This window comes from Monomorium pharaonis, chromosome 4, assembly GCF_013373865.1.
Source record: "Monomorium pharaonis isolate MP-MQ-018 chromosome 4, ASM1337386v2, whole genome shotgun sequence".
NCBI lineage: Eukaryota > Metazoa > Arthropoda > Insecta > Hymenoptera > Formicidae > Monomorium > Monomorium pharaonis.
Window position 1 is genome coordinate 25,051,497 of NC_050470.1, and position 12,392 is coordinate 25,063,888.

Genomic DNA, 12,392 nt, shown 5'->3' on the forward strand with positions numbered 1-12,392 from the left:
AATGAATGAAATTTAGAGACTCTAGAAAGATATATTTAACATGGTAGTTTCACGATTGATTTCATGGAAACTCTAGAGACTCTACAATTGGAGTCTGGTCATAAGATAGCCAATTTTGATTGGCTTTTGCCCACTTCCCAGAGAGAAAGAGTCAGATAAAGAAATAAGAAAAAGATAGAAGAAAAAGAGAGAGAGAGAGAGAGAGAGCTAGTGGCAGTACTTGGCAGTATATTTCTCTCTCTCGTAGAATCTTGCCGATATTCACCTTATGGCCAGACTCCGATTGTAGAGTCTCTCGAGGACCCAAAGGCGCACCTGTTACGCGCACATTTCAGGCAGGCGTGTCTAGCGACATACCTACGTTCATGTTTCAGCCAAATAAGGCGAAAGGGTGGAACAAGTATCTCGTACGTGTGTATGGGTGCGTGAGTACGGGCGCCTTCTCGTTCGTGTGCGTGTGCGGGAGGTGGGTGCTGTCGCGAGCTATCACAAGTACGCCACCGTGGACGTCGCATCCTCGCGTCACCACGCACACCGGATCCCCACACTCGGTCTCGGCTTAGGTATCGTTGGGCGCGCACTGCCACAGGGTGCACCGGCGTGATGTCGTACGAAACGAGTAAGTCGCGATGCGAAAACATTACGCGCGTATTTGCTTTCATTTGCTTTCATGTTACCGGCTTTGCCGTGCCGCACCGGAGGTCTTCCGGTTTGCTTATCTCCGAGCGGATCGCGCCGGGACGACGGCGGAGGGTTTCTCTCTGTACGATTTTACGCGTCCCTCGTGCGTCACTCCCGCGTATATAAATCGCGATTTATCTCGTTCATTTCTCGCTGCTAGCTTCGCTCGAGTCCGAAGCGTTGTCACACATGTGTTGTGTGTGACATGATACCGCCGGACGCACGGCTGATGTGTCAGTGTGTATGTACAGGGTGCTCGAAAGTTATTTGGCGTTTTTACTTCAAAAGTTCGATGTTCTACGCGATTTGGAGTAGATTTTTGTTTAGCGAGAATATCGAAAGGATGAAGTCTTCTTCTTTTGCTGAACAAAAATGTTAATACGGTATTTAATGTAAAGAAATACTATATTGTTCAATTTCGAATGGTTTTTATTTTATTGAAATCTTTATTTTTAATCTTATCCAGATTTTTTTATGATAAAGATTAAGAAACTGTCAAGAAAGATTGTTTCTAATTGAATTTTCATGAAAAATTAAGTAAAATATGTTGAGACTTTTGATACACCCTGTACATGTACACATATTCACATAAGTAAAAAAGATGAATCATGAATACTAATTATCAAAGCTTAATTTAGATAAGATTTACACTCGATATTGGTATTATTATCAGGTAGAGGTAAGGTAAGCAATAAAAATAAATTATTTTGCAGCAATTATGTATTAAGTATTTCAGTAAAAAATTAATAATAAAGAGCTGTAATTTTTTTTACATTTATTGAGAAAAATTTACAAAAAAAGAGAAAGAGAGAAACAGTTTTTTATTGCATATTCAAAATTAATGTATATTTTTGTTAAATGTAATTTCAATGTATTTTTTTGGCTGCATTGTCTTATTACTGTGTGTACAAAATGTTTAAAATAATATTACTTCTGGAACTATAGCACACATTGCAGGATAAACTGTAGCCTGTTAGCGCTCAAAATAATTTGAAATATTAGGAACTGGAACCATGCCAATGTATCAAGGAAGAGTATTTTGGTTCCAGCACCTGGATGTATTATGCGTTGTTAGCGTGATATTTGATCTCTTCCGCGTTTGTATGACAATAGTTTCCTGATAAACTTAATAATTTTTATTTTATTTATTATTTAATGTTAATTGTAATAGCAATACAAATAAAGTAAATAAATAAATATAGAGCAAATATGCACAAATTTTTATGCATAATTTTTTATGAAAAACCATATGCAGCATAAAAAAAAATATATTATTGAAATGTATATTAAAAAATTTTACTTTTGGAATTGTTAGAGAATCTATTTAATTATATTTAATATATATTTTAATAATATATTAATCGATTGTTTAATTATATCTAATTTATTTGAATATTTAATTTACTTGTTCCTACTTCTTCATTCAATAGTTACCAATTTTTTAATATTATAGAATATATATTTGCTGCATTACCGAGGACCCAAAGGGGACAACCTCTTGTACTAGGTGGAGATCCCAAAGGAAAGAACTTTTTATACACCAATGGTAACAGTGTTATCATTAGAAATATTGATGTGAGTTTCTAAATTGCAATAGATGTAACTATTGTTAATCCAGAATGAATGTACTAATTGTATATTATTGAACATTGCAGAATCCAGCAATTGCAGATGTTTATACGGAACATTCTTGCCCTGTGAATGTTGCCAAATATTCTCCTAGTGGTTTTTACATAGCTTCAGGAGGTACGTAACATTTTATTTATAATACTTATTTGTCACAAAGATTTTTAATTAAAGCATATATATTATATATATGTACACACTCTTTATGTGGATATTATCTGTAAAAATAATATGGTACAGAATATTCGTAATCTTTGATAACTTTGTACTATCACTTTATCATTGAAAGCTTCGTAATACATAGAATGTTTCACTTTTTTAAACTGATCATTTTTTATATTCAATTTTGATACATGAAGAATGTAATATGATTTTATTTCAGACCAATCGGGTAAAGTACGTATTTGGGATACAGTTAACAAAGAGCATATATTAAAAAATGAATTCCACCCTATTGGCGGGCCCATTAAAGACATCGCTTGGTCACCGGATAGTCAGCGCATGGTCGTGGTCGGAGAAGGAAGAGAAAGGTATACTTTGCTCACTAGAAATGTATAGAAGTAAAATGTACCATTGTGAAGAAGTAATAATAACATTAATGTTATAATAATTATGTTTAGATTTGGACATGTCTTCATGGCAGAAACCGGAACGTCAGTGGGCGAAATCTCTGGTCAAAGTAAATCCATCAATTCGTGCGACTTTAGACCGACTAGACCATTTAGATTAATAACTGGAAGTGAAGATAATACTATTGGTATATTCGAAGGCCCGCCGTTCAAATTTAAGTATGTATATGCATAAAATTCAATTTAAATCCTATTAAAAATAGGAATTTTAATTCTTCGCGTGATTCATTACATGCCGTTTATGTAGGATGACGAAGCAAGAGCATACTCGTTTTGTTCAAACCGTACGTTATTCGCCTGACGGAAATCTGTTTGCTTCTGGTGGATTTGACGGAAAAGTATTTATATATAATGGAACAACCTCTGATTTTGTTGCTGAAGTAGGATCTCCTGCACACCAAGGTGGAGTTTATGGGGTATGTAATCTAATTCATTTAATATAATGTAACATGATATATAAAAATATGACGAATTAATATAATAAATATAATCAAACACAATTTATATTTATAGGTTGCATGGAAACCTGATAGTAAACAATTATTAACAGCCTCTGGAGATAAAACATGTAAATTGTGGGATGTAGAAACACGCTCTTTAATTACCGAATTCAACATGGGAACGACGGTCGATGATCAACAAGTTTGTAACTCGTCAATCAGCTTAAAAGAAGCTACACAGAAAAGTAATATGCAATAATTCAAAACAATATATTTTCAGGTGAGCTGTCTGTGGCAAGGAAAACATTTATTATCTGTGTCACTTAGTGGCTTTATCAATTATCTTGATATCGACAATCCTGAGAAGCCTATAAAGATAATAAAAGTAATTTTTATTTCTGCTGACTAATTTTTCAAAGTTCAAGTTAAATTACTCTAAATATATTAATTTTGATATTATATATTATTTTTCAGGGTCATAACAAACCAATAACGGTGCTAACGCTAAGTCCTGATAGAGGTACGATTTACACTGGCTCTCACGATGGCTACATCACTAATTGGAATGCGGAGACAGGACAAAATGATCGGGTACAAGGACACGGCCATGGTAATCAAATTAACGGGATGAAGGCTACGGGTAACTTGCTTTATACCGCTGGCATCGATGATACTTTAAGATCAGTCGATATTGCTACGAATACTTACGCGGAAACCAGTGTAGTAAAATTGGATTCGCAACCACGAGGACTGGATATATATAATGATATAGTTGTGGTGGCTTCAGTTCGACAGGTAGGTCGAATATCCATAAAGATAATTTCCTTGATTTCACAGATTTATTTAGTAACAGAAAAGAAGAGGAGAGAGATATTTAGCAAGTTTAAAGCGAATTTAGCATCCTTGTGGACTTGACATAATTTCACGTAATATTATATTGATATTATGCTGTGTAGATCACGGTTACACAAGATGGTAAAAAGTTATCAAGTTTGCCAATCAATTACGAACCGTCGTGCGTGTCAATTAATCAAGAGATCGGAGATGTAGCTATTGGATCCACATCTGACAATAAAGTTTGTTTCTCATTTATATAAGAAATGTAAAAATAGGTTTATGTTATTATCAATTTTTATGATTTTTATTTGCAGGTTTATATTTATGAGTTGTCAGATACTACATTAACTCAAAAGACTGAATTAGAACACCTGGGTCCAGTTACGGATGCCTCATATAGTCCCGATAATAAATATTTAGTTGCCTGTGATGCAAACAGAAAAGTTATACTGTATACTGTACCAGAATATAAGGTAATATATTTTACATATAGAGAATAATTTAGTATCATTTAAATTCAACTATACACAGTTTAAAATATAGCTGTAAATTTTGTACGACTAAGTATGTCTGCTATCAGTAACAGAAATGTAGATCCTATTTTTTGAATTAAAAATCTCAAATATTATTGAATAGTACTTGAGATTTCTAACTAAAAAAATTCTTTGCTTCTAATATTGTAATTCAATATGATTAGATATAAGAATGATTTTAAGAGATAATTATGTTTCTGTAGAGCTATACTTATAGCATTTATTTACTAAATTTAATGATAATGCACTATAACATTACTAATATTTGCAATACATAATAAGCAAGTAATCATATGCTTTCTTTAATGAATTAATTGCTATTAATGGCTTGTCTTGTGCTTATTGGATTAATAGGGGGTAAGTAATATGAATGGAAATAAATATCTATCTTGCACAAATAAAAGTAAAAAGAACATGATCTCAAGGTATATCTAAAATATATTGATTTGATTTGCAGCTTGCGCATAATAGAGAATGGGGCTTCCACAATGCGAGAGTAAATTCTGTTGCATGGTCTTCAAACTCTGACATGGTTGCGAGTGGTAGTCTTGATACCACCATCATCATTTGGAGTGTAACGAATCCAGCAAAACATACTATCATCAAAAGTGAGTGTAACTTTTTTTTAATAAACGAATCGCAATTAAACGTCCATGATTTTAGATGCTCATCCTCAGAGTCAAATAACGCGCTTGGTCTGGCTGGATGAGGAAACATTAATCTCCGTCGGACAGGACTGCAATACTAAAATATGGCGTATAGAAAAGATATAATTAACTTTTGGAAGAATTTATTGCCACGTGTCTAAGAAAACTCAATTTTGGAGGCATTTTATTTATTTCGTAGTCTACGAATATATTGTATATTATTTTTTAATACAATTCTTGATATACGATTAAAAAATTATATTGCAATCTTCTTTGCATCTTTTGTGTCTACCGACTTTATTAGTAGAATTAATTCACATATCATAAAATTAAAAACCGCGGTTCTTCCATCGCAGCTTAATTTTTGCACATATATAGACATATTGCATTTGCACTAGAGAATCACACGACTTATCTAATTTGTCTTTATTAAAATGATGTAACAATAACAAGAAAGCAATAACAATCGAACACTAAAGGTCTTCAGGAACATGATCACACTTTACTTTGTACACTTAACGAAGATGTTATTATGACTTGACTTATCAGTAATCAGTCCAGTGTTGCTCTTACAAATTCAATTATGTTTGTATAATCTATCAGTATAATCTACCATCCAGGTAGGTATACATTACATTATTCTACGAACTGCTTCACTAAATTATTCTTTAATATTCTTTAAAATTCAACATATCTAAAACAATGACTTTAATATATTTAATAAAATATTTGTTTTACTTTAATCTCTTTTTCTTTCTGTAAATTTAAATTTAAATTTAAATTTTTAATAGAAAGATATACAAGATTTTAAGGATATTTCCTAGTAAAGGTTAAAGTATCTATACAGAATAACACAATAGTGACTTTACCATCACATTATTGATGGTTTTGATGTATTATACCGTGGACGTTTTTGAGAAGAAGCTACCGGATGTCTGTAGGATACGTGTTTCCGGAGAGCATCTCGTGATCGTGAGACATGCGAACACGACGTGCAACTGTACGAGCTGTTACTATGCGTCTCCATATGCACTCGCAGGTTGTACTGATTACTCAATTGTTTACCACAGATAAGACAAGTGACACTGGATTTGTTGTAAGTCTGGGAGGTTCTACTTGGCGCAGATGCTGTGAGCAACTTGAAACTCGCGTCCCACACGGCCGACGGTTTTACATCTTCTATGGGTGTTACCTGGTCGTCCACGATCGATGTTGTCTCGTCTGTTATATTTTCCGAGTAGCCTCTATCTATATACTTATTAATAGATACGTTAACAGGAACAGCCGATTTTTCCCTTTGGTTTAGCTTCGCATTTATCGAGTAATAGGGTTTCGTCTTCACGCAGTATGATATACTTTCTTGATCGTTGCTAGGTTCTTCATCTTCTAAATTATCCGTTACTTTAAGCAATGGTACAGATTCCGACGATCCAGTAGCTATAATATTATCTTTTGATTCCGTCTTTATTATCTCTTCGTTCAGTCTTTCCTGAGGTTGCATTATTGGAGATTGCACATACAAGCCATTATCCTGTCCCGAATTTTTCTGAAATAAAACATGCATAATCATATAATTACATTACATAATTATCAATAGTTTTCTATTAAAAACATTGCATCAAAAGACCCATTTTAAAATAATTTAAAAGTGTATTATATATTATGCGATGTCATACGCTTTATCGTCTATATGCATTTATATTAAAAGTGTGTTAGACAATATGACAGTAATATTAAGTAAATATTCACACTATTATAAAGATTTATGCACAAGAATCCAAATCTTTCAACAATTGTGAACGTATTATTTAACTTTTACAGTATGAATATTGATGATAACAATGAACATATTTTTCAAGAACAAAATTTAAGAAAATAAGTTTAAAACAATTCCATATATATTATACAACAGGTTATGCATTGCGCATTAATTACCTTTTTTGAAATTTATCTATAGTTATTTAAAATCAATATTAAAACATGTTACTTAAGGATATTTAGCATGATAATTTTTAAAACATTGTTTTTCTGTTTTTATATTGTTAGTTTCAGAAATATACATTTTTTTAACAATAAGTGTTCTTAAGAAAATATCTAATCTTTTGTAAAAAAAAAAAAAAAAAAAAAAAAAAAAAAAAAAAGAACCATTTAGTTAAGAGTTGCATTCTAACAGTTTAGCACATAAAAATCTAAGATCATTAACCATATCTAAAATTCATTTACAAACATTATTGTATCTATAATAAGTTTTCACACATTTTCTTTTTTTTTACCTAATAAAAATTTGAAATTATAAAATTAGTGCTAAATGTTTGTTATCGTCACACTTGACTAAATTGTTAAGCATTACATTGTACTGCGAAAAAAACATAAGTGTTGTATAGAATCGCCGTTCTAATTCTTCGGTAATAATATAGTTTTAGTAATTTAGAGATTCATGGAAGAGGCTATTTTAGATATACCTGTAAAGTCATTCTATGGGGTAAGGTTCCATGGGATGCATCCACTTGCATTTAGTTGCAACACACACAACGATCTTGATCTCGTGGATATCGTTTTTATTCATTATCGTTCCTTCGATGCATGTACGAACATAATATGTGTAGCAGTATAATTCCTTCGTGAAGTACTTCTTGAGGAACGACAGTGAATGTGTTTAAGTAACCTGAACAAAACAACACGATCAGGGTAATATAAAGAGATTAAGTAAGGAACAAGCGAACGCGCGAATTTTGCTTCGTTCTTCGTTCTGCTGAATAAGTAACGAAAGAAATTAATTATCTGTGTAAATTATCTGTGTAATTAATTATCTTTGTAAAAATATCTGTGACAATGTGAAAATTCTGTAATTTTTTTTAATATATATGGTCAAAAACATGCATGTTACAAGGATAGCGTTTACAATAATATACATGTCTAGTATGTGGTACATAGAATTTATATCATGATTTACAGATAAGGCAAATTCTTTGTAAAATTGCTTACAGCTCTAATAAATGCTTACAACACTTACTGCTATCGCATACATATTAGATATTATAAATATCTTTAATATGCAAAGTGTTATAGTTTTAAATAAGTTTGAAAATAATATTGACTTGTTTCATTAAGAAGCAACATTATTTAAGAGCTATTGATTATACAGATACTATTAATCAAATATTACAATGCATAAACAGTTGTATATCAATGTTAATGCTAAATTTTAAAAAAAAAGGAAAATGTGAAGGGAAAATTGTGATTTAGAATGGTGTAACTAATAAAAAATACTAATAAAATATATGCATAAGTTTTGCATATATTACATACTGGCTGTATTGTTAAGCACATTAACAATACAGTTTGTGCAAATTTGCAACGGATATATTTGTAAAATGTTTTGTACATATTTATAAGGAATAGTAAAACTTGTTAAAAGGAATCATATTTCTAACGGCGCTTAAGAAACACATGCTTTATTATAAACAATTAAAGATTTTCATTTGAGAACAAGCGTATTAAAGAGATTAAATATTATTCATGCTAATTACCTTAAGTACTAAAAAAACCACGCCATTAATACAATAATCGCAATCTTTATTTCCGAATATGTTAGTGTAATAATATCATTATATAATAAATCGTACATATTTTATACATATATACACATATGTATACATACAATACATATATATACATACATACATACATACATACATACATATATATATATATATATATATATATATATATGTTTATATTTATAGTAATATTATCTATTTCTTATGCACAATCATCAAGCCTGATTAAATGCTCAATCTAAACTTGAAATTTAATAATAAAAATCGTATTTCTATGATTTGTACATCAAATACAGATCTTTTTAATATTTCAGAAATTATGAATATAAAAAATAAAAATTAGTACATAATGCACTTAGAATAAGATGTGTATTACTTTATATATATCATTATATAATTCTTTATATCAGATACAAAAACAAAATTAAATGTACAATGTAAACAACTTTCACAAATTATTTTATATAATGCCAAAGTGCTAACATAAAAAATAAAAATTAAAAAATTAATGAGTTAAAAATGAACAAGTGCATTAAAAAAACAAATTAAATACAGAGAATATTGCATAATTTTTTAATGCAATATGTAAGCTTTTATGTATAAACTTTTCTGATACTTTAAAGCTCCTATATTTTTTAACGTTGTATTCTTAAAAATAAGTGAGAAAACTTACCCCAGCCATGTCAGCTAATCCACAAATATGCAAAGTATCGGCCATAGCTAAAAGTGCAGGTAATTGTTCTTGATAAATATTCACTTCTCCATTATACATAAACTTGACCAGAGCCCACAAATTTGCATATTCCATGCCTGGCAGCACAATGACCGGATGTTGCAAGGAACCCAAGTTCTAAAAATTTATTCGTAAAGTAAATTCTTATCTTACTATTAATATAAACATGTTAATATAAATTAAGTTATACATTTACTGCAATATATAAGTAATATTGATATAAAATTCAACTTCATATTGCAACTCGAATTTATTTAAGAATCTATTATATTTAACTTATTCAAGCAATAAAATTAACAAATTAACAAATATTTTCATTCTCGCATATGTTATGTGTTATTATTACTTTAAAAAAACAAGTAATAAAAATAATACAACATTATATTTAAAGTAAAATTAAAAAAATATTTAGATGTCCATTATATTATCAATAGATCAATACATTTGTGCAATTGAGACATTTTTATATGTATAAATACCTTGAAGAGTTCTTTAAAGTAATAACTACAAGCCGAGAGTATGATTCTATGAGCACGTATATGTTTACCACCGGCGCTAAGTGTGACATCTGTTAAATCACCTCCGTCGAGCAGCTGTGGAAGCGAGCTCAAAAGAGTATTTTGAAAATTGTGCCATCGTAAACAGAACTGTTGGCCTTCCATGTTGCTGCCTGCTGTAAAAAGAAAAGGATCTCATGTTAAGACGTTGCATTTCACAAAAAGTTATCAGGATCAAATCTTTTTCATCTTACGAACAGATAAGAAAGAAAAGAACAAGACACCAGTTCATAGAGAAATGCACGCAATTGAATTTTAGGGGCACGTAATCTTTATTTGCACAAAAGTTGCTTTCTCGCGGAGGAACAGAGCAATATCAGCAGTGAAGGATACTTTACCGCACGATGCTCAGTTTAAATCCGTGCTCGTCCACTCGATCGTTAAATATCGCTCGCGTAATCAGGCACGTAAAAGTTCGACCCTCTCGCCGTGCAGGTTGTGCATAAAATTGCCGTCACGAAATTGCAGGGCAAAGGGGGATTCTCTTCGGCTCTCTCAATTCGCGAGGGACAGATCTATTACTAATCGCGAACGCGAGATTGCGATGTAAGGGAGGTGGGCTAATTCGAGAGAGAAAGAGAGAAGGAGGGAGGGAGGGAGAGAGAGAGAGAGAGAGACAGAGAGAGAGAGATGCACAGAGACACAATACTATTTATTTAATCAGGCACTCTGTGCAGGTTCCAGCCAAATCTATTATTGTACTCAGGTATGGCTGGAAAAGGACGGCCGTTACGTCCCCGCGACTCGCGACAGCTCAGTAACTCGCGATGACGACTTGCTGACGCCGATCCAGGGAGGCCGTGGCGTCAACTCGCGGTCGGGAGATCAGCGGGGAGACCTCGAGAGTCCGCGTTCGTCGTGTCTTACTTTACCTCGTGAAAAATCGCCCCGTCCACCACAAACGACCGTTCTCAGCGCGACACTACTCTTCTGTCCTCTCTCAGCTGGCGAGCGCCATAATCGCGATTAGCGCGGAGCACTCGACCACGAGAGGAACTAAAATCGCACGAATGATCGACAGAAGACACTCGGCCACCTGTCGACGTCACTTCGAAACGAATTCATTGCAGCTATTTGACATGATTTTTCTAAGCAATCTACCTTTGAAGGGTAATTTCGAAATTCACTGATTAATTTAAATCTTCGTTATCTCTCATTTTTTTCTCTTTATGTTAAATCACGAAAAACTAATTCTATCTTCTATAATACTAAAATATTACAGCTAATTCTCTATTCGTTAAAAATAATACAATTTATTTAATATAGTTAATCCTGATTAAATAGCTCTCAGCAAAATTTTCAATTATAAATTTATCTCTAATGTAACTTCCCCTTCTGTGTTGAATGAAAAAAAAAACTGATAATTCTATCTTAATGCTACATTGCACAAATATCGGACCAATCTTTCCATCTTCGATTAGCTTGATCGATTGATTAAATTTAATCCATTGAATGATGAACAAAAGATTTATTGTTTCCACATTAAAGAGATAATGCAATTAAATATACGTAAACTGAAATATATAGGTACATAATAAACGTTATAGGTAGGAAGAAAAGGAGGAGAGATGGCAAATTTTGAACTTGAAGTTTTGTTATCTATATACATTTTCACGATTCAGCTGTCTTTCTATATACATATATATGATATATATCTGAGTAATCGCAATATACCTATGTGCGTGTATATAACCTGTACTTCATACATAATTTTTCTTTTCATACTTGTATATTTATCCGTTCTTCGCTGTTTTTTAATGCAGCAAATATAAATAGAGAAATAAATTCAGTCATATGAGTAAGTTTGCAAATAAACGATTAAAAGATAGCATATGTTATATCTCTTTGATTGATGATCGATGTGTCTTGAGCTTTACATTTCTAATTATTTCAGTTATACATTTTGGCAAGATTTATTTTATATTTAAAATATATTGCTTTTCGCATTTAAATTACAATAACAATTTGCTTAACATTAATTAATCTAATATCTAAAATAATAAGTAATGCAAATTATTTTTTTAGGTGACATATACACCATGACTTATTAATCTAAGGTTCAATAAAGATATAGAAGAAATAATTTGTGTGATATCCTAGCAAAATAAGATCTTAAATCTATGAGCCATAAATTCATTAATAAATCAAT

General features: G+C 31.7%; 2 protein-coding genes across 6 annotated transcripts; one reads left to right on the forward strand and one right to left on the reverse strand.

Annotated features, from left to right (window-relative positions):
• Window positions 1–383: 383 nt before the first annotated feature.
• On the forward strand, window positions 384–5,660 carry LOC105836538 (actin-interacting protein 1). Of its 2 annotated transcripts, XM_012680624.3 has the most exons (14): window positions 384–619; window positions 2,135–2,256; window positions 2,337–2,427; window positions 2,690–2,837; window positions 2,928–3,095; window positions 3,184–3,352; window positions 3,450–3,578; window positions 3,657–3,761; window positions 3,851–4,171; window positions 4,333–4,452; window positions 4,528–4,686; window positions 5,101–5,103; window positions 5,204–5,354; window positions 5,410–5,660. In XM_012680624.3, exons 1-14 carry the CDS (start codon window positions 604–606, stop codon window positions 5,517–5,519), a joined length of 1,812 nt encoding a protein of 603 aa, XP_012536078.1. In that variant the 5' UTR covers window positions 384–603; the 3' UTR covers window positions 5,520–5,660. The 2 variants fall into 2 exon arrangements, with proteins under 2 accessions (XP_012536078.1, XP_012536079.1); XM_012680625.3 differs by lacking the exon at window positions 5,101–5,103.
• Window positions 5,552–11,232, reverse strand: LOC105836536 (modifier of mdg4). 4 transcript variants are annotated; one of them, XM_012680620.3, is made up of 4 exons: window positions 11,116–11,232; window positions 10,166–10,359; window positions 9,627–9,803; window positions 5,552–6,939 (listed from the first exon to the last, which is right to left on the reverse strand). In XM_012680620.3, the coding sequence occupies exons 2-4, from the start codon at window positions 10,346–10,348 to the stop codon at window positions 6,265–6,267; spliced, it is 1,035 nt and encodes a 344-aa protein (XP_012536074.1). In that variant the 5' UTR covers window positions 10,349–10,359; window positions 11,116–11,232; the 3' UTR covers window positions 5,552–6,264. The 4 variants fall into 4 exon arrangements, with proteins under 4 accessions (XP_012536074.1, XP_036142214.1, XP_012536076.1 ...); XM_036286321.1 differs by having other exon boundaries at window positions 6,265–6,939; window positions 10,166–10,356; window positions 11,116–11,209; XM_012680622.3 differs by lacking the exon at window positions 11,116–11,232 and adding an exon at window positions 10,582–11,107 and having other exon boundaries at window positions 6,265–6,939; window positions 10,166–10,356.
• Window positions 11,233–12,392: the final 1,160 nt, after the last annotated feature.